Source organism: Pyrgilauda ruficollis, unplaced genomic scaffold, assembly GCF_017590135.1.
Source record: "Pyrgilauda ruficollis isolate IOZ18807 unplaced genomic scaffold, ASM1759013v1 scaffold138, whole genome shotgun sequence".
Lineage (NCBI taxonomy): Eukaryota > Metazoa > Chordata > Aves > Passeriformes > Passeridae > Pyrgilauda > Pyrgilauda ruficollis.
Genome location: NW_024512321.1, coordinates 519,560 through 538,173, shown reverse-complemented (window position 1 = coordinate 538,173; position 18,614 = coordinate 519,560). Strand labels below are relative to the sequence as shown.

Below are 18,614 nucleotides of genomic sequence, written 5' to 3'. Positions count from 1 at the left end.
TAGATGGTGTGGGGGGGGGGGGGGGGGGAGTAGGAGGGTCTATGAATCTGAAATTCCCATGGTAAACAAAACATATCCAGCCCTTCTTCTTGGCATTTGCCTAAGGCCAGCCTGTCTCTGGTGACACGTAGCAGGATTTGAAGCCTGTCTTCTGTTCTCTTGTGACAAGATGTGAAGACAGGTAGATGTGGAAGGAGACACTGTTTATTGAAGTGGCAACTGGGATTGACATGAAAGGAGAACAACAAGCTTCCAGATTGCTTTCCTTGCCTCTGTTCTTCGTGTCTGGTGTGCAGACGTTGGTGTAACGTGAAATGTGTGCAGACAACTTGCATCCATCCCTTCCCATCTCTCTGCTGCTTGTGGTTTCCTTCTGCTTTATGTTTCGTGTCAGTCCATCAGATCTCAAGCCCTCTGACATCAATAGGAGGTCCTGGGTGAAGGCATCCAGAGCTTGGTGGGGTTGGAGGTGCCTTCTGATGGACAGGAAAGGGTCTGATGGGACCTGATCTACCTGATGGGAGCTGCTATAGCTGCAGATCTTGGGGATGACTGAGTGATGAAAGAAGGGATTAGACAGGAACTGTTCCTGTTGGCTTTGCGTGCTGTTGCTGAGCTGGGTGAAAAGTGAGATTGAGCAAAGGCTGCAATCAGATGTGCTGAGAACAGCCAGAGCTCTTGGTGTCATCGCAATTAGAGGCACAGTGAACCAGCTGTCTCTCACCAAGTCTTGTGGATGGGTGTAAATCTCCCTAAAATGTCATGGATGTCTTATCTCGCTGTGTCTGACTTCGCAGCCTGTCCTGGTCCTATCTGTTCCTGGGACAAAACGCTCTGCTCCTGTAGACATCTACAGTGGCAGCAGGGAAGAGAAATCAAATCCATTGGGATGCAATCAGGTGCTTTCCTCAAATAAGGACTTAGATGAGGAAGAACGCAAAAAGAGAATTTTTGTCATTCTTTCTGAGCAAATCTCGAGAAGAGCAGGAACAGCTGATTTCTGAGATAATCTCTGCTGGTTTTACTCTGCATCTACTCCACGATGCCTCCGGGCCGTGGGTGTTTGCTTTGCTCTGTCGTGCACTTCAGTGGAGGAGGGGACACAAGAGCACAGTTCAAGGGATTGAGTCAGGCTGTTCACAGTCATCGGTGATGTCACGCCACTCAAGTACCACTGAAGTGTCTCTAGAAGCTTCTGGAAGTCTGTTTAGTTTGTACAAGATTATGGATTATGATGCCCTGGGGGTTTTGTTGTTGTTTTTTGTTGTCGTATTTTGTGTCTTGTCAACCTAGGCTAGACAGTGAGGTCCTCAGGCTGTGGGGGCAGAGATGACTTCACTCTCCAAGGACCTTCCATCAGCTTTAGAATTCAGTTGGGAAGCAAAGTGTGAGGAAATATCTGTACTGCTGCACTCCCAGCCCTGCTGCAGGCTGGGCATTGCTCCCGACCACCCTCCTGCCAGGCATTTCTGCAGCTCCTGAGCACTGCTGTCCTCTCCTTGCCTGCCCAAAGCCACCCAGGGACATGATGTTAATATCTGAAACTACACAGAAGATCCAAAAGGGAAAAAATTACTTCAAAGGCCCAGGGTGAGAAAGAAGAAAGTCATCCCCTCCAGCTACTCTGACTGACCTCTGACAGTTGTGTTACGAGGCACTCGGGGATTTGTGCAATGGCACCAACTCCCACCTAAAACCATTGAGTAAAAACCCAAGGAAACAAAACAAGGCGATTCAACAGCAGAGCTTGTTCATAAGTTCAGGCTCTGGGAGAAAGAGGAAAGAGACATTTTTCCAGGTAAATTCCAGGTTTTTTGAGTTCTGGTTTTAATAATTAAGAAAAAACCCTAAGGAAAGAAGCTGAAAAGCAGCGCATCTATGACATAAGTGACAGTCAGCCCTAAGCAGAAGGCTTTGCAAATATGCCCTCTGATCTCATGACTTCGAAAAACTTTCATATTAACCAAGTTATTCCTGGCTGAAGATGTCCCTGCTCATTGCAGGAGGGTTGTTCTAGACCTTTAAAAGGTCCCTTCCAAACCAAATTATTCTATGAGCCTCTGGTACTCTGCCAACAGGAGAGCTTTGCATGTTCTGTCCATTTTACAGGCAGGAGGCAGCTGTATGGAAAGCAAGGAAATGCTGAGTATTCTTCCTTGTGGTTCCCATGTAAACAAATCTCCCAGTGAGAAATCAAAGAAGTTCAATCTCTTTAGTTCATCTGACGGGAGATTAAGAGGCAAAAGAGATCAAATAGCAAAGTTCAAGAGTTGAGAAGACACAGCTCTCCTAACAGAGTGGTTGGGATGGTCCTTCATTAACTGGAGCCTCAGGGAGGCTCTTATGGAAAAAGTGACCTGGGCTGACCAGAGGCTGTAGGGGTTGATGTGTAAAGATGATTTATGTGAAATTATCTGCAAGCTCTTTATGAAGGTCGGGCCGGTTGGTCAAAGGATTTTATCTGGTAAAAAAAAACCTCAGAAAAAATATATCTCAGGTGGGTCATCCAGAAGTGGAGGTGTCATCATTAATGAGTTCTGAAGCCCCCAGTGAAGGCACTTCTCCATCAGCAGGGCAGTGTTAGAGCTGGGAGTGGAGCACCTGGACAGGACAGAGAGGTGGGGCTGTGTGAACCAATGAAGGTCAACAAGGCCAAGTGAAAGTTCCTGCACCTGGGTCAGGACAATCCCAAACACAAGCACAGGCTGGGCAGAGAATGGGTTGAGAGCAGCCCTGAGGAGAAGGACTTGGGGGTGTTGGTGGATGAGAAGCTCAGTGTGACCCAGCAGTGGTGCCCTGGCAGCCCAGAAAGCCAAACCTGTCCTGGGCTGTATCACTTGCAGGGTGGGCAGCAGGTGAGGGAGGGGATTCTGCCCCTCTGCTCTGCTCTGGTGAGACCCCACCTGGAGCTCTGGGGCCCTCAACATAACAAGGATGTGGATGTGCCTGAGTGAGTCCAGAGGAGGCCACAAAGAGGATGAGAGAGCTGGAGCAGCTCTGGAGAGAGGCTGAGAGAGCTGGGGCTGTTCAGCCTGGAGAAGAAAAGGCTCCAGGCAGACCTTAGAGCCTCTTCCAGTGCCTGAGGGGGTTCCAGGAGAGCTGGAGAGGGACTTTGGACAAGGGCTGAAGGGACAGGACAAGGATAATGGCTTCAAACTGAAAGAGATCTGTCTTAGGTTTAATATTAGGAGGAAATTCTGTATTCAGAGGGTGGTGAGGCCCTGGCACAGGTTTTTCAGAGAATCTGTGGCTGCCCCATCCCTGGAAGTGTCCACAGCCAGGCTGGATTGGTCCTTCATTCCTCTGAGTGTGGTGGGAGAGGCAAACTTGCTGAGGATACACTGCCCCCTCATTCAGGTCATCAATGAAGATGTTAAACAGGACTGGACCCAATATTGAGTGGTTTTATCACCTCCAGGTGCAAGAAGACCTTTCTCCACAGTGCCTGCTCCCAGAGCTGCTCTATCCTTCCTCACAGGCTCTCCCAATGTCTCAGTTCATCTTTCCAGCTTTGGTTTAGATCTATTCCCTTGTCTTGCCCAAAACAAATGGAAATAATGTTTTCCTCCCTGTCTCTTTGCAGCAGCCTTGCAGAATTGAAGGATTAAGTCTTCCCATCAATCTTCACTTCCGTATGAAAAGCAACCCCATTTACTCAATCTTTCCTATCCGGCTATGTTTCCTTGACCTGTTGTCATTCTCTGAGTTCCCTCCAGACTCTCTTCAGTCTCTGACAAAAATCTTTGCTGCAGCTTGTTGCTTACAGCCGAGGATCCACAGTGTGGGGTCAAGCAGAAGGTTTGCTTCCCTCGTTGAGAAGATTGTAATCCTATTTACACGGCCCGTGACGACACCTGCCACTGTTACAGGGAATGTCACTGCAGATCCGTGTTCAGCTGGAAGCCTGTGGCATCCATCCATCCCTCTCTGCAGCACTGGCCAGCAGCTCCCCATCCCCTGTTGGTGCTCTTGTTTGCTCTTTCTAAATTCAGGCCCCTGCAGTTGACCTGGATTATGCAGAGCCTTATTTTCTTTGTTGAACGTTACTTCTGGTTTGTGAAGATTGTTCTGGAGGCTGGAGCTGTCATCTAACTCCCCTGTTGGGTGCTGTGTTTGCGTTGGATGAGGATAATTCCTGTTCCATCACCCAGCTCACTGCTCAAAGTACACACGGAGAGAGCAGAGCTTGGTGGACACCTCCCAGATTGTCCTTTGGGTATGGCAACAGTCCACTGGGAGTGTTTAATAGTGAAGGAAATTCTTTACAGTGAGGGAGCTGAGACCCTGGCACAGGTTGCCCAGAGAAGTTGTGGCTGCCCCATCCCTGGAATTGTTCAAGGCCAGGCTGGATGAGGCTTTGAGCAACCTGGTCCACTGGAAGGAGTCCCTGCCCATGGCAAGGGTTTGGAAACAGAGGGTTTTTAGAGCCCTTCCAATAGAAACCATTCTGTGATTCTATGATTTTTCTAATTAAAAAAAAAAAAAATTGCTGTACCTCCAATCAATTACTTTGGCCATGCAAACACGAGACCATAACAGGCTTCCACTCCCTGCTGACTTCTATAAAGAGTAGAAGCTTGGTTTGATATGACTTCTTGCCAGCTGCATAGTGACTGTCAATTCTGGTTTTCACCATCACATACTTTCTGTGGCTTTATTCCACTGTCTTTACAGGAAATTGGAAAAAAACCTGGTGGGTTTGCAATTTTCTGACTCTTTTCTCCACCTGTTTAGTAAATAGGCACAGTAAGGGCCCTCCAGTCTGCCAAGAGGGCCATGAATGCCTCTGATGCTGTTTCAGACATCACAGGAGGAAAATTGCAGAATCCCACAGGTAGGAAAGAACATCTGAAGGTCATCTTGTCCAACTCCCTCCTGAGTTCAGGGTCACCTGGAGCAGGTTTCTCTGGCACATGATCAGTCAGGGCTTGAATATCCCCAAGGACAGGGACCCCACAGCCTCTCTGTGCAGCCTGTGCTGATGTTTGATGACTCTCACGTTCTTTTGTTGAAGTGGAATTTCCTGTATTTCAATACCTCTTTCCTCTTGTCCTGTCACTGAACACCACAAGTAAGAGTCAGGCTCCATCATGTTTGCTTCTTTCCATCAGATATTGAGACACCTTAATACCACCACATCCTTCTCTTCTGCAGGGTGAAGGCCCCAGCTCCCTCAGCCTTTCCTCATCCCATCCTTTGACCATCTTTAGGGTCCCTCAGTGGATTCTTTCCCATATGTCTCTCCTCCTTTCCTACTTTTTTTCCAGTATTGTCTGGAAATAAATGTTCCAGCTCATGAAAAAAAAAAAAAAAAAAAAAAAAAACAAAAAAAAAACCCAAAAAACCCCACAAAATAAGCAAAAAAGCTATTCCAACCCCAAAACAAGCAGGTTTTTTTTTTCTTTTGTTGAAGTGGAATTTCCTGTATTTCAATACCTCTTTCCTCTTGTCCTGTCACTGAACACCACAAGTAAGAGTCAGGCTCCATCATGTTTGCTTCTTTCCATCAGATATTGAGACACCTTAATACCACCACATCCTTCTCTTCTGCAGGGTGAAGGCCCCAGCTCCCTCAGCCTTTCCTCATCCCATCCTTTGACTCTCTTTTGGGTCCCTCAGTGGATTCTCTCCAATATGTCCATGTCTCTCCTCCTTTCCTACTTTTTTCCAGTATTGTCTGGAAAGAAATGTTCCAGCTCATATCTTTCTCAGCCAATCTCAACTTTAAATACAAATAAATTGTCTAAAGTGCTGTTGTGGTTGAATTCCAGCTGGCAAATAAGTTCCACACAACCACTCCCTCACCGTCCCCAGCAGGCTGGTGGAAATGAAGTGGATGAGTAAAAGTGAGAAAGCTTGTAGGTTGAAATAAGAACAGTTTAATGACTGAGATGTAATAGTATAAGAATAAGAATAAGAATAAGAATAATAAAAGTTATTTCTTCCATGCAGAAATCTTACCTTTCATTCCCACCACTAATGCTGCCCACCCAAGTGTCTCTAAATGGAGACTGATGGGTGTAGAGCGCTTAAATTTAATTTTGCCTGTATGGTTTTACTTGCCAATATCTTTCCCAGTCCAAGGGATATGGACCAACTCTTTCCTTGAGATTCTACATCCTGCTATTCTAGTCATGGCATGTTTGGCTTGTACAGGGTATACAAAGCAAGAAGTATTTCATTTTATAAAATACAAATTCATGCCTCTTTTAGTCTGGCTTGGATGTGGTTATTCTTTTATTTGTATTTCAGGTGATGAGGATAAAGCTGTGATAAATATTTTTTTCTTATTATTCTTTCTTTTTTTTTCTTTTTTTTCTGTGTCTAGTACATTAGGAAATGCTTGTTCCAATTTGTACAAACTGCCTTCACAGTAAATTGGACAAGTTTCCCTGAGGAGCAGTAGACAAAAGACTTGGGAAGTGCCATGGGGATGGGGAGGGAAGTGCTTTTATTGCCAATCAAATTAAAGGCATTTAGATCTGCTCTTAAATTTTTCTGTAAATATATTACTGTGGGGTAAGAATTTGGCTCCAGAGCTGTATGAATAAGGGATATTTCAATGCCTTGGTAGGATGGGGTGGGAGGTGGCTGCTGCTAAAAAGGTTGGTTAAGCTACAACAAAATATTTCATTTTCAATTCTTTCTATTTTTCCTCCCTTACAAGGAGAAAAAGCTTTAAAATGGAAACACGTCCTGAAAATGATAAATCAACATTAAACACTTGGAGTGCTCCAAAAGTCCCCCTTCTCTCCCCGTTTCACACCACTCTGTTGGGGAAAAAATAGATGCATTCACTGTTTGCCAAAACAACACTTGCCCAGTTGTAATCAAGGCATTTTACAACAGGGTGTAGACTTTCACTCCATGTTTGTTGTCTGTGGCCTTGGGGAAGTCATGGCAAGAAATGTTTCCACTTGCTTATCTCTAAAGAGAGAGGGTGGGTGAGGAAAAATCTCTGTACAGAGGCTGTTTTCAAGCTGTTTGGTTGTCCCAAATCCCTGCAGTGGTCTTAAACTGTGGGAGATAAAGAAAATAATCCTTATCTCTGCACAAAGACTTTCCTGTAACTGTCTTCCATGTGCTCATATTTTCCCAGGTAAATTTTGGATCTTGGGTTGCATTTTGGGATGAAGGTTGTGCTGGTAGTTCTGAGCTCACCTGAGGCCTGGAAGAGCTGGGGTTTGTTCCCAAGTCCATCACAGACTTCCCAACTGACTCTTCAGCTGAATCTTGTAGGTTTTAATGGTTGTGATTAAGAATTTCCACCAAGGCACCACAGAATCATAGAATGGTTTGGGCAGGAAGGGACATTAAAGATCATCCAGTTCCAGCCCCCTGCCATGGGCAGGGACACCTTCCACTATCCCAGGGTGCTCCAAGCCCTGTCCAACCTTGCCTTGGACACTTCCAGGGATGGGAGAGCCACGACTTCTCTGGAAAACCTGTTACAGGGCCTCACCACCCTCTGAATGTAGAATTTCTTCCAAATATCCAATCTAAACCTACCCTCTTTCAGTTCAAAGCCATAACTCTTGGTCCTATCACTCCATGCCCTACAAAAAAATTCCCTCTCCACCTCTCTTGCAGACCATCCTGAGCTACTGGAAGTTTCTCTGAGATTTCCTGGGAGAAAGTACAATTGTAGGGTGTATTTCCATGGAGCTCGTGGTTTTGCAGCTTTGCACAGCTGACACGATGGATTGTTTTGCTGTTGAGTGTCTTGGTTTACAGGTTTGCTCCTTGCTTCCTCTTGTTTGCTCCATTTTCTGTCTCCTTGAAGCACACTCCAACCCTCACCCTCCCTCTGGCTGCTCAGGCTCTCACAGCTCAGCTTCCATAAGTTTGGGCTGAAGGCTGTTTCCCTAAAATGAAGATTTTCTGCCCTGGGGGCAGCGGCAGCCTCGGATGCCAATTATGTGTGGACGTGGTACACTGAGGCTGGCAGGGGAAGCTGCACTCTGGATTTTCTCCACTTTTAATGGATTTAGCTCCCAACCATTGCTCTGTCAAGGCAGTTGCACTTTCATCCTCTTTCATGTGTCTGGCCCAATTAAGGGAGGATGGTGAGTGATTTCTTTTGGTCCTGGAGTTCCACTGTCTGCTGAATCTCAGTGCTGATTTTTTTTTTTTTCATGGTTTTGAAACTCAAAGAAATAAAGGAGAATGAAGTACAACAGGTGCCTGAGGCCATCAGGCTGTTCCCAGTACAGTGCAGGATTGGGATTTTCTGGTGCTTTGCTTTGCATGGAGGACAAACCAAAGGAATAGCTGCAAGTGTCAGTATCACTGCACCCCAAAAGAGACTTTTCCTGAGATATCTTTGAATTGGGACATCATCTGACACCTGGTCATGTGTCACAGAAAGTGGAGGCCATTGCCAGCCCTCTGTCAGAGGGAAAATGGCTGGTCCAGAACATGAGAAATTTGAATATCCAAGCCCAGAATGAAGCAACACAGCTCATGTCATCCAGCCTAACACCCCAACATCTTTCTCAGTACAAGAAAGACATGGAACAGTTGGAGCAGGACCAGAGGAGGCCACAAAATTATCAGAGAGATGAAGCAGCTTTGCTGTGAAGAAAGGCTGGACAGCTGGGGTTGTTCAGCCTGGAGAGGAGAAGGCTCTGGGGATTCCTTAATGTGGAAAAATTAAAATTAAAATTCCTTTCAATACTTAGTATAAGAAAGATAAGGACAGACTTTATAGCAACACCTGTAGTGATGGGACAATGGTTTTAAACTAAAAAAAGAGTAGATACAGAGTAGTTATAATGAAGAATTTTAGTTTATGGTAAGGTGAGTAAAGCACTGGACCAGGATGCCCCAACACTAGCAACATTTCAGGCCAAGGAGGTTGGACTGGATGACCTTTAAGGGTCCCTGCCAACCAAAACCATTCTGATGTTGCCATCACACCAAAAGTGTTGCTATCCTTGCAGGATTGTAACTTTTTTTTGTGGTAGAAACACCAGTCTGGGGTGATTTTTTCATAGCCTTGGTGTAAGAAAGCAGCAGCTGGGTTTGGTGCTGTATAATCTCCCAGCTCATGCAGCACCTTTAGCTCTTCTCTTCCTTTGCTGCCATCATCTCCATGCCTTGGAACGGAGCTATTTTGGTACCAAAGCCCTGGACACTGTTGAAATGCTGGAGGATGTCTGGGTGAGGCATTTCTGTGGATAAGGAGGAATAAGCTGTCTTCCTCTGACTGCTGCATTTATTTCATTCTGCTGCTGCTACCTCAGGCCTTGCAGATTTTTAATTTTTATTTATTTATTTATTTTATTTTTTTTTTAAGCCAGCAAGGCAAAATAAATCTGGCTCCAGTATTTCTGCTGGAGGCCCAGGAGCTTGTAACAGCAAACTGTCTCTTTTGAGAGCTCATCAGGGCTGCAGTGTGATGGATAAACTCCAGCCAGCTGTGTACTGGTAATGTTCCAGAAGACAGCATCACCTTTTTTTTTATTGAGTGCTTAAGTCTTTACCTTCCAGCTCAGGATCTCAAAGCACTCTGTGAACAGTGAGGAATTAAAAGTTGCCCTTTATCAGTGGAGAAAATGAGACACAGGGAGGTCAAATGACTTGCTTGCCCTCAAAATCATTTGTAGTCCAGAACACCTGGATTTTAGTGCTTTTAATTTTTTTGCAGGTGGGCATCCTGAAGTTTGGAGATTGCCCTGTATATTTTATTTGCCTTCTCAGTCCTCTTTTTTTCTCAGGCTATTGGGGTTTAACTGGCTTTTAACAGGGCTGTGCCTGTCTTTTCTTGTTTTTTAGGTTTGAAGTGTAATCCAGCATCCATCACTATCCAGAAAATGTCTTATGGATCCATTGATGGGAGTGGATTTGGGAGCAGGAACCCATTTGGAGGCCCTTCCAGACAAGGCTATCAACCTCTCGGTGAAGTATTGATCCCTTGCTGTAATTTATTCCACCTGGTTCCCTGAGGGCTGAAGTTTGGCTTGCTCAGGTTCACTGTGGCTGCTGTGTAAATATCACACCCTCACCAGGGGTCATTCCTGACACTGATTCTCAAAGGTGAAACCCAAACTTTTGCAGTTTGATCTGTGTGATTGAGGCCTGACCTCTCACCATGCTCAGAATTTGAGGCTGTGGCATGGGAGAGCAGCACTAATGAGGGTTTCGGGGGAATTTTGGGGAACCAGAAGGAGAAATGCAGAATATTCTCTAGAGTGGCTTGTGTCTTTTCTCATCTCCCCATCACTTTTACAAGAAGTTTGTCTCAGTGGTTGTTCTGAGGCTGGCAGATGGAGGGAGTAGATGAAGGATGTACAAATGCAATGGGCTGTGCTTTCCCAGAGGATAACTTTGCTGTGGAAGCTGCCTGAATCTGGGAAACATGCTTGGACGTGGCAAACAGGATCAAAAACTAACTCAGGAAATGCTGAAACTTTGAACAGTGGCTTGCAAATAGCTGTGGATTCTCTCTTTGTGTCACTTTTTTAAGCAGAGGCCAGACCAGCTCTAGGGCTGATCTGAGCTTATCTAGTCTGGCTTTGAGCAAGTCTTTTCATCTGGAACACATGCTTTATTTTGTTCCTGGATCTGGCTTGCTTTGTAACATGGCAAAGGGCTCTGTTTTCCTTTTTTCACCAGGGAAGAATGTCACCATTCTCTCCACTTGCCTTTGATTTCAATATTCACTAACACAGCCTGATTTGGTGTTCATGTTTTGAGGGTTGCAAATGTTCTTTGGGAAACATTTTTTTGTTTCACAAATAATGGTTCTCCCTGAATGGAAAAATATATATACACGTATTTTTTAAAAATAGAGGTTTCTCTTGGGTTTCTCTCTTCTTACAAATTTGGGTTTAATTTTGATTTTTTTTTTTCTTTGAACAGGAAGAAGGTATTGAAGTAAGTACAAGTTGTCTGTTCAGTTGTAAATAGTGATTTTTAGGCTATTCTGCAAGGCAAAATTAAAGGCATAAAAGAAAGAAAGAATGGGAGAATGAGATACTTGGGCACAATCAAAGAAATGTAAGAAAAGAGAATTGAAATGTGGATTAGACAAACAATGAACCTCAATGCATTGTAGCTTAGATTTTAAAAAAGGGAATATTTATTGTGCTGAATGAAAGAACTTCTGTTTTTAATGCAAATTCACAGAATAGCTCAAGACACTTGAAATCTCTAAATGTTTGAAGAGATCCCTTATTGTTCCCAGCTTGTCCACAACTTGGCAGTTGGAGCTGTGATGCTGAAGCCACCCTTAGTGGATGGCAAAGAGGAGCTGGTGTGGAAAATTCAGTTATTTTGAAACTGCCACGGTGTGTTGGCTGCCCAGCAGAGCCCGTTGATGCTCTGGGTTATGGCTTAGACTTGAGTGCTGGTTTCCCCTCCAGGCTTGCACACATCCTGTCTGGTGGCATTGCCATGGATACATCTCCTCCAGAGTCCTCCAGCGTGGATTTTCCCAGCCAGCCAAAATTGGTTGGTCCCTTAGCTGAGCATCCCTGTGGAAAAGATTGCAAGGGGAGGGACCTGTTTGCATTGGCCAAGGCACCTTGGAGAAGTTTCCTTTCTGTGTGTCTCAGTCAGAGGTGGGTTCATTCAGCCTTGGGAAAAGATTTAGGGGAGACCTTTTCATTGTGTTCCAGCATTTGAAGGATGGCCACAAATGACATGAAGAGTCTCTTTTCACATGGCAAAGATGTGGGGTATTGGGTGCAAGTTACTCCTGGGGAGATTATCAGAGACTCGGACAAGAGGAAAATGTTGTGCAATGAGAACAATCAGCCTTTAGAATAATCTCCCCAGAGAAGTGGTGGATTCCAGAATGCTGGACAATTTTAAAGTTCATCTGGATGGAGTGCTGGGCCATCCTGTCCAGGCTCTGCTTTTGCCAAGAGAGGTTGGATCAGATGATCCTTGAGGTTCCTTTCCAACTTGGCATTCCGTGATTCTGTTCTCTGCTCATCATGAGCCTGTGTCCCTTTGCAACGGAAGATGGACACACTTGGATCAGATGATCCTTGAGGTTCCTTTCCAACTTGGCATTCTGTTCTCTGCTCATCTGAGCCTGTGTCCCTTTGCCACGGAAGATGGACACATTGGATGCCTTTTGTCACAGCATCCCCAGTTAATTAAGTGCCAGGAGAGGGTAATGCAACACTAATTATCTGCCTCCTGCTTTTGGACAATGGATGACTGGTTTGCTAAGAAAAATTGCCTTTTGTATTAGATCATGGTGTGGCTGGAACAAAGGAGCATGGCCTTCCCACCAGCATCTGTGTCTCTGCTCTCAGCAGGGACAGACCTTAATGGGAATGTTCTGTGTGTGCTTTAAACCTCTCCCTTTCTTTGTAGATAAAAAATAAATAAAACCAGGTATCCCTGCAGGTAAATATCCAACAGCGATCCAGTGGTAATATTCAATATCCAACAGAAAACCCTGAGATGCAGCAGCAATAAAGGTGTTGGGGGTAGAACTGCTTCATCTGTAACACAAATGAGAGCAAAGAAAAGAGGGCTCAGGTTTAGTTTGGTTTTGTTTAATGAAGGGTGATACTGCCACGGGGGTTTCCTCTGTGCTTGTGCATCTGTTTGCCTTGGCTCTGTTTCTTCCATGCTCGATCCAAATGTGCAGGATGTGGATGTGGAAGGATGCGATCCTGTGCCAGGATGGGAAAGTTTAATTACTTGAAGGTGATCCCCTTGGCTCTGGGCTGATGGGATGATGGATGGACTCAGAGCCTGTCCTCAGGCCATGTGCAGGTTAATGTAGCTGACCAGCCTAATTAGAGAGATCCACAGACTCCATCTGCAGAGTTTGGGGAGGATCCTGAGGCAGTGTTTTTGGCAATTTGGTTTGCCCTGGACACCTTGGTGTTGGGGCAAACTCTAGTTCAGAGTCCTGGATGGTGGGTATCCAGGATTTCTTGGGAGGGGGAAAAAAACCCCCACAAGTATTTTTTTTCATTACTATTATTATTTTTTTTAATATTGGCAAGTTTTAGGAGGAGGGCAAGGGAGGCTCAGCAGAACTCAGATGTTCTATGTCCTTCACCAAGGAGCACCCTGAGGTATGTCACACTCAGGATCACCAGGATTACCTGGAGTAGAGCACTTTGTGGGTTTGGTTGTCCCACAGCCACTGAGGGACAGCCAGGAGTGGCAGGTGGAGGCATAAGCCATGTCCCTGCTTTGCAGCTGGGAGTTACAACCTCCTCCAGCAAGATCTGCTTCTCATCTTCTCATTCTGATCCCAAAATCATTGTAAAGTCCAAAGTTATTGGTTTTTTTTTTTTTTTTTTTTTTTTTGTTTGTTTACGTTTTTTTGTTTTTTGTTTTTGTTTAAATGAGAAATGGAAAATATTTACTTCAAAAATATTATTTTTTAAGTAATGTGACATGTCTAAGATAAACAGAGAGCAAACAGTGTACAGCAGTCAGGATTACACTCTGGGTTCCTACTATGTGTAACCTGCACTCTCTCCCATGCTCAACCTACCTTCCCAAAACCTTCTTTTTGTGGGGAAAATGAACAAAACCTGCTTTACACAGGGAGGCATATAGGTCAGGGAATTTAAATAGCTTGGATTAAAATGCCACAATACAGGAAATTTTTAACACTGCTTTTATTAACCTTACTGTAACCTGGACGTTAAATGCCAGCTCTGAAAAGGTAAGGTTAATTTCATATTCCAGCAGTGCATTGCTTCCAGGTGAGCTCAAGGGACTGCTGGGTCAGTGCTTAATTTGTCTGTGACTTCATTTAGACCATTTTCCCCTCAGTTTCTCCTGAAGATTTTGTGTGGGACTCTGGCCAGGGTTGTACTCAAGATATATCACATGTGAGTCTTTCTCCTGGTTTGGATAAGGTTGTCACTGAACAGAATGAGATTGGTCTCTGCAAGTTGTCCTTGGCAGTGTTCTCTGGGTATAAATAACCTAATTATCATTTCAATACTTAGCAATTGTTAAATGATTTTTTTCTAACATTTTTTTTTCCTGGAATCAAGTCTATAATTTTCTTTGCCCTCCCCTCTCTACTACTCATCTGCCTCTGTGTTGCACCAACCAGCCCTTGGGTGGAAAGTCATGTGCCAGTGCTGGCAGTGCTGGCAGTGACCTGCCATGGAATTGTTTAGGTGGGAGAAGCCCTCTGAGATCCTCAAGTCCAGCCATTAACCCAGCACTGCCAGGTCTACCACTAAACCAAGTCCTCAAAATCTACACATCTTGTAACTCCCTGCAGGGATGGTGACTCAGCCACTTCCCTGGGCAGACTGTTCCAGGGCTTGACAACCCTTCCCGTGAAGAGTTTTTCCCAAACATCTGATATTCCTTACAGATGAACCACTCTTCTGTCCTCTCCAATCCTATTTTCCTCTTTTTCAAGCAAATCAGAAAAGTGATTTGTCTTTAAAAACACACCATGGAGTTCATGGTTGTCTCCAAGTTTGGCAGAGTCACAGAGCTCCTGTGCTCCATGGGAGGGGGATGTTCAGATGATTGTGACCCCTTTGGTAGGATGGGGCTGGCAAAAGCTCTGTTTTCTGGGCAAAACTCACTCAAAAATCTCAGGTACAAACCAGCACCATGGCCTGACTGTGGGAAATAGTAAAGGTAAGAAGATTTCTAGAAAGGTAGTCAATAAGCAACAAAGTTAAGAGAGTTTCTCTGTGGTTGTACTGAGAGAAGGAAATGTGGGAAATAGTAAAGGTAAGAAGATTTCCAGAAAGCTGTAAAAGCAGGCCTTAGAAACAGAAAGAACAGAAAACTTAGAGCTAGCTGCAGCTGCAAAGTCTGAAAGTAGAAAAAGTTACAGTAGTACGGCAAGGACATGAAACAATAGCTTGAGTTTTAGGCTTAACTAAGATAGACCTGAAGACTAAAGAAAAATATATTTAGCAAGCTACTAGAAGATTTTAATTTAATAATGAAGTATTATGTATTGTTAATAGAAAGAATACAAGCAAGCCTTGTGTGAGGCAGGTGTGTGTGCACATTTAGTGATTGGCTAGAACAATTGTCTGTAAGCTTTAGCAATATGCTATTGGCTGGAAAGTTTTTAAAATAATCTGTAACAAAGAAATCTCTGGCTGCTGCTGGCAGGATGTGAGCTTCTGCCATCTTTCAATTGTCTCAACCATGTAATGAGGCTGATGCTGCAATAAAGCTCAAGGAATGTGTCCCAGCAGTCCCACCCCATTGTGAAAAACCCCAACACACCTGACCACCACTGCAGCCCCAGGTCTGGTTCCAAACCATGGGAGGGAATCCACTTCCAGCCCCATCTCGATGCTGCAAGGAGCTGAAGCACAGCACAAACTCTGAGTGCACAAGGAGTCCCCCTGGGGTTAATTAACACTGAGCAGGTGGTTAATCCTTCCGCTCTGTTGGGGTCTGAGCACTGCTTGGGTTTTGCATTGGCTTCTTAAATTAATTCCAGTACTTGGAATGCTCTGATGAGGGGAATTTGAAGCCCGTGGTTGTTGCAGTGAAAGGCGTTGTCCAGAGGGGCTGGTGGGAGGTCCAGGTCTGGTTGTGTCCCTCAGTGGGACAATGAGGAACACTGTCCACAATCATGCATTAAAATGTCCTCGGGAAAGAGTGCTAGAAAGAGTTAAAAACAGTGAAAGAAAACAAGAACAGAACTGATTTTTGGGAGATGTTCAAAGCTACTATGCAACATTAAGAGTGCTTTTTTCCAAAGGCTGAAGTCTCAAACTGAAGGGCTGGACCAGATCACATTCAGTAATTCAAACAAACTGCTTTTGGAATGGAGTCCTATCAAGTCTTGTGGAATTACAGAATCATTAAAGTTCAAAAAGACCTCCAAGATCATCAAGTCCAAGCTTCAAAGATGGAAGGACTGAAGTTGTGACCTCCTGTAGCACCTTTTCTCCATCATGCTTAGATGGGTTCACAAATATTGCTCCAAGGTTTCCTCCTGGACATGCCTCTAATTTAGAAAGCTCTAAACAATAATGTGCCTTGTCAAATGCTGTGTGAAACATTTCTGAGTCTTAATGATTGACTTTGGCTTCTAAGTCTTGGGTCTCATCATATTTTCTTGAATTTATGGTCCCACAGAAGTTGAGGAGTTGGATGTCACATTTAATAAGTCATTAGTAAAGTCAAGTTAAAGTTTAAGTGCAAACAATACAAAAAATTATAATAAGATGATGTCTCTCACTAGACAACCCCAAAATAATTCTTGTGGCATCCACAAAATTGTTTCATATTGTTTCTCTGCTATTGTGCAAAACTTCCAAAAGTTATATATTTATTTTCTTAGTCCATTTTCACTAGATTTAGAGGATCTTCTCTGCCTTACATCCAGTTCTTGGAGATCTGAGCAATGATTTAATGAATTAATAAGACTAAACTTAAGAAAACATATTAAAGAATAATGAACAACATGTTTTATAGCAACAGGAATTGCCAGGAGAATTAGCTTTCAAACACAAATTGACTTTGAAACTGTTTGTTTTGAAAACCTCTGCCCTATCCCTTTTGGCGCTTTTAACATTATAATGAATGTTTTGCTATAATTTCAGTATTTTAGGAATTGGAAGTGGTTATGCATTTATTTATATAATTAGCAAAACCAGAAAATACTATTGGAATAAATAAGTATTTTAATGAAATATATGAGGGGGAGCTGACAACTTTCTAGCAGGGAAAAAAAATAAAAAACAAAATAACAAAACCAACACACCAATACAAAAACCTCTTGGGTAAAAATAACCTTTTTTTTTTATTATTCTTTACCAATTTTATTTGCTATCTTGGTTTTCCAAAGCAATTTTAATGCAAACATGTAAAACTCATGCTGGCAGTCCCAGTCTTTGACAGAAAATCAGAAATCAAAGACACTCACCTTTCCTTAGGCATTTCAGCTGGAAATGCATTTAAATATCAGAACAGCTCAGAACAGCTTGCTTCATTTTCCACTCAATTACAGTGGAATTAGAAGGAGTTTAAGAAGATCCTCTGCCCAGAGCTGGCTTGTTGTGTGGTAGAGGTGCCTTGGTAGGGAAAGCAAAACAGAAGGAATGTTGCTGGTGGAAATTGTCCAGTGGAAAGCGTCCCTGCCCATCGCAGATGTTTGGAACCAGATGTTTTTTAGGGTCCTTTCCAGCCCAGGCCATTCTGTGATTCTGTGATTCCATGAATGTGTTTGTGGTTCCTTTACTGTCCCAGTGTGTGCCCACACCTGGGCCTGCCCTTCTGGGATGTCTTTCCACATGGGTGTATTTTCCTAAAGGAGAAGAGACTGCCCTATGCTTTCATTTCAGCTCCTGAAATGAATTTAGCTCAACATTGTTTTTTCCTTCTGGCTGCTCTTTCAAAAGCTTTTCTTTGTCTTGCAGGCAGAGAAAAGAAAAGTTTTATTAACAAAATAAAACTCACTTACTGACTTATACAAACTTTGTACCAGCTCTTTTTTGAACTGTTTCAGACCTGGACAAGACATCAGTGATTTCAAAATGAAAGAGGGAAAGTTTAAATGAGACGTGAGGAAGAAATTCTTCCATGTGAGGGTGGTGAGGCCCTGGCACAGGTTGCCCAAAGAAGCTGTGGCTGCCCCATCCCTGTAAGTATTTAAGGCCAGGTTGGATGGGGCTTGGAGCAGCCTGGGATAGTGGGAGATGTCCCTGCCCATGGCAGGGGGGTGGAACTGGATGATCTTTCAGGTCCCTTCCAACCCAAACCATTCTATATTTCTGTGATTCTCTGATCAATGCTTCCAAAATTTTTTAATTCTGTAGATTGAATCCAATTGTGTGGTTTTGAAACTTCCTCAGTTTCTCGAGAGCACTTCTCTGGTTAGGAGTGCAGAGCATTTCTCCAACAAGCCATAACAGAGTGCTTGGCTCTATTATGAAATTCCTGCAAGTGCTGCAAGGCCTCCTCAACAATTTCTACACCACTGGGCTTCCACCCTGTGCTTTGCATCCTGTTCTTTCCATCCTGGCACTACTGAATGCTTGGATAGGATCTGCAGCCTGTTTTTCTTGATCTGTGCCTGCAAAAAAGTCCACCTGAGACAAGATACAGCTGAAATTGAGCAGTAGGATTGCTGCATGACCTTGTATGAGCATCTGTCCATGTTTGCTGAATGGGGATCCATGGGAAATAGGAGCAACTCTTTTGCAGTTGTTTGATTTTCCATTGGAGCTGTCTCTACCTGCACATCCCAGTGCTCCCCAGTGTCCTGCTGTGCCAGGCAGATGTGCTGCCAGGATGGTTTCATCCTGAAATCAGGGGTAGAGCAGATCAGAGCTTATTCCAGGTTTGCTGGAATATTTCCAGTGTCTGGAGTGGTGGCTGCATCCCAGTTTGGTTCATCAAGCTGTCTCCCCAGGGAGGAAGTAGAATCAGCATCCAGACAGGCTAAATACTCCAGCCAGCATTTTTTCTGAGGTTCTGCAATTCCTTTCCTGCAATATGAATGGAAGAAATCCCAAACTTCACTGGAAAAGTTGGTGTCCAGGAACAGACTTCCATTTCTAACACAGCCTTATCGACTCCATGTTATATTTACTTCTTGGGAAGGTGCTGACACTTTATTTCCCTTATGGCTGCTACAAGGTCTTTTTTTACTATTGCTTTTTTGGCTTTTTTGTTAATGTGCTCAT

General features: G+C 44.0%; 1 protein-coding gene across 1 annotated transcript in view; it reads left to right on the top strand.

Annotated features, from left to right (window-relative positions):
• TSNARE1 (t-SNARE domain containing 1) overlaps positions 1–18,614 on the top strand; it is a 452,796-nt gene that overhangs the window by 92,108 nt on the left and 342,074 nt on the right. The window contains exon 6 of the mRNA XM_041459558.1: positions 9,778–9,900. Coding sequence (XP_041315492.1) covers positions 9,816–9,900 — 85 coding nt within the window. The 5' untranslated portion in view covers positions 9,778–9,815. The remainder of the gene's footprint in view (positions 1–9,777; positions 9,901–18,614) is intronic.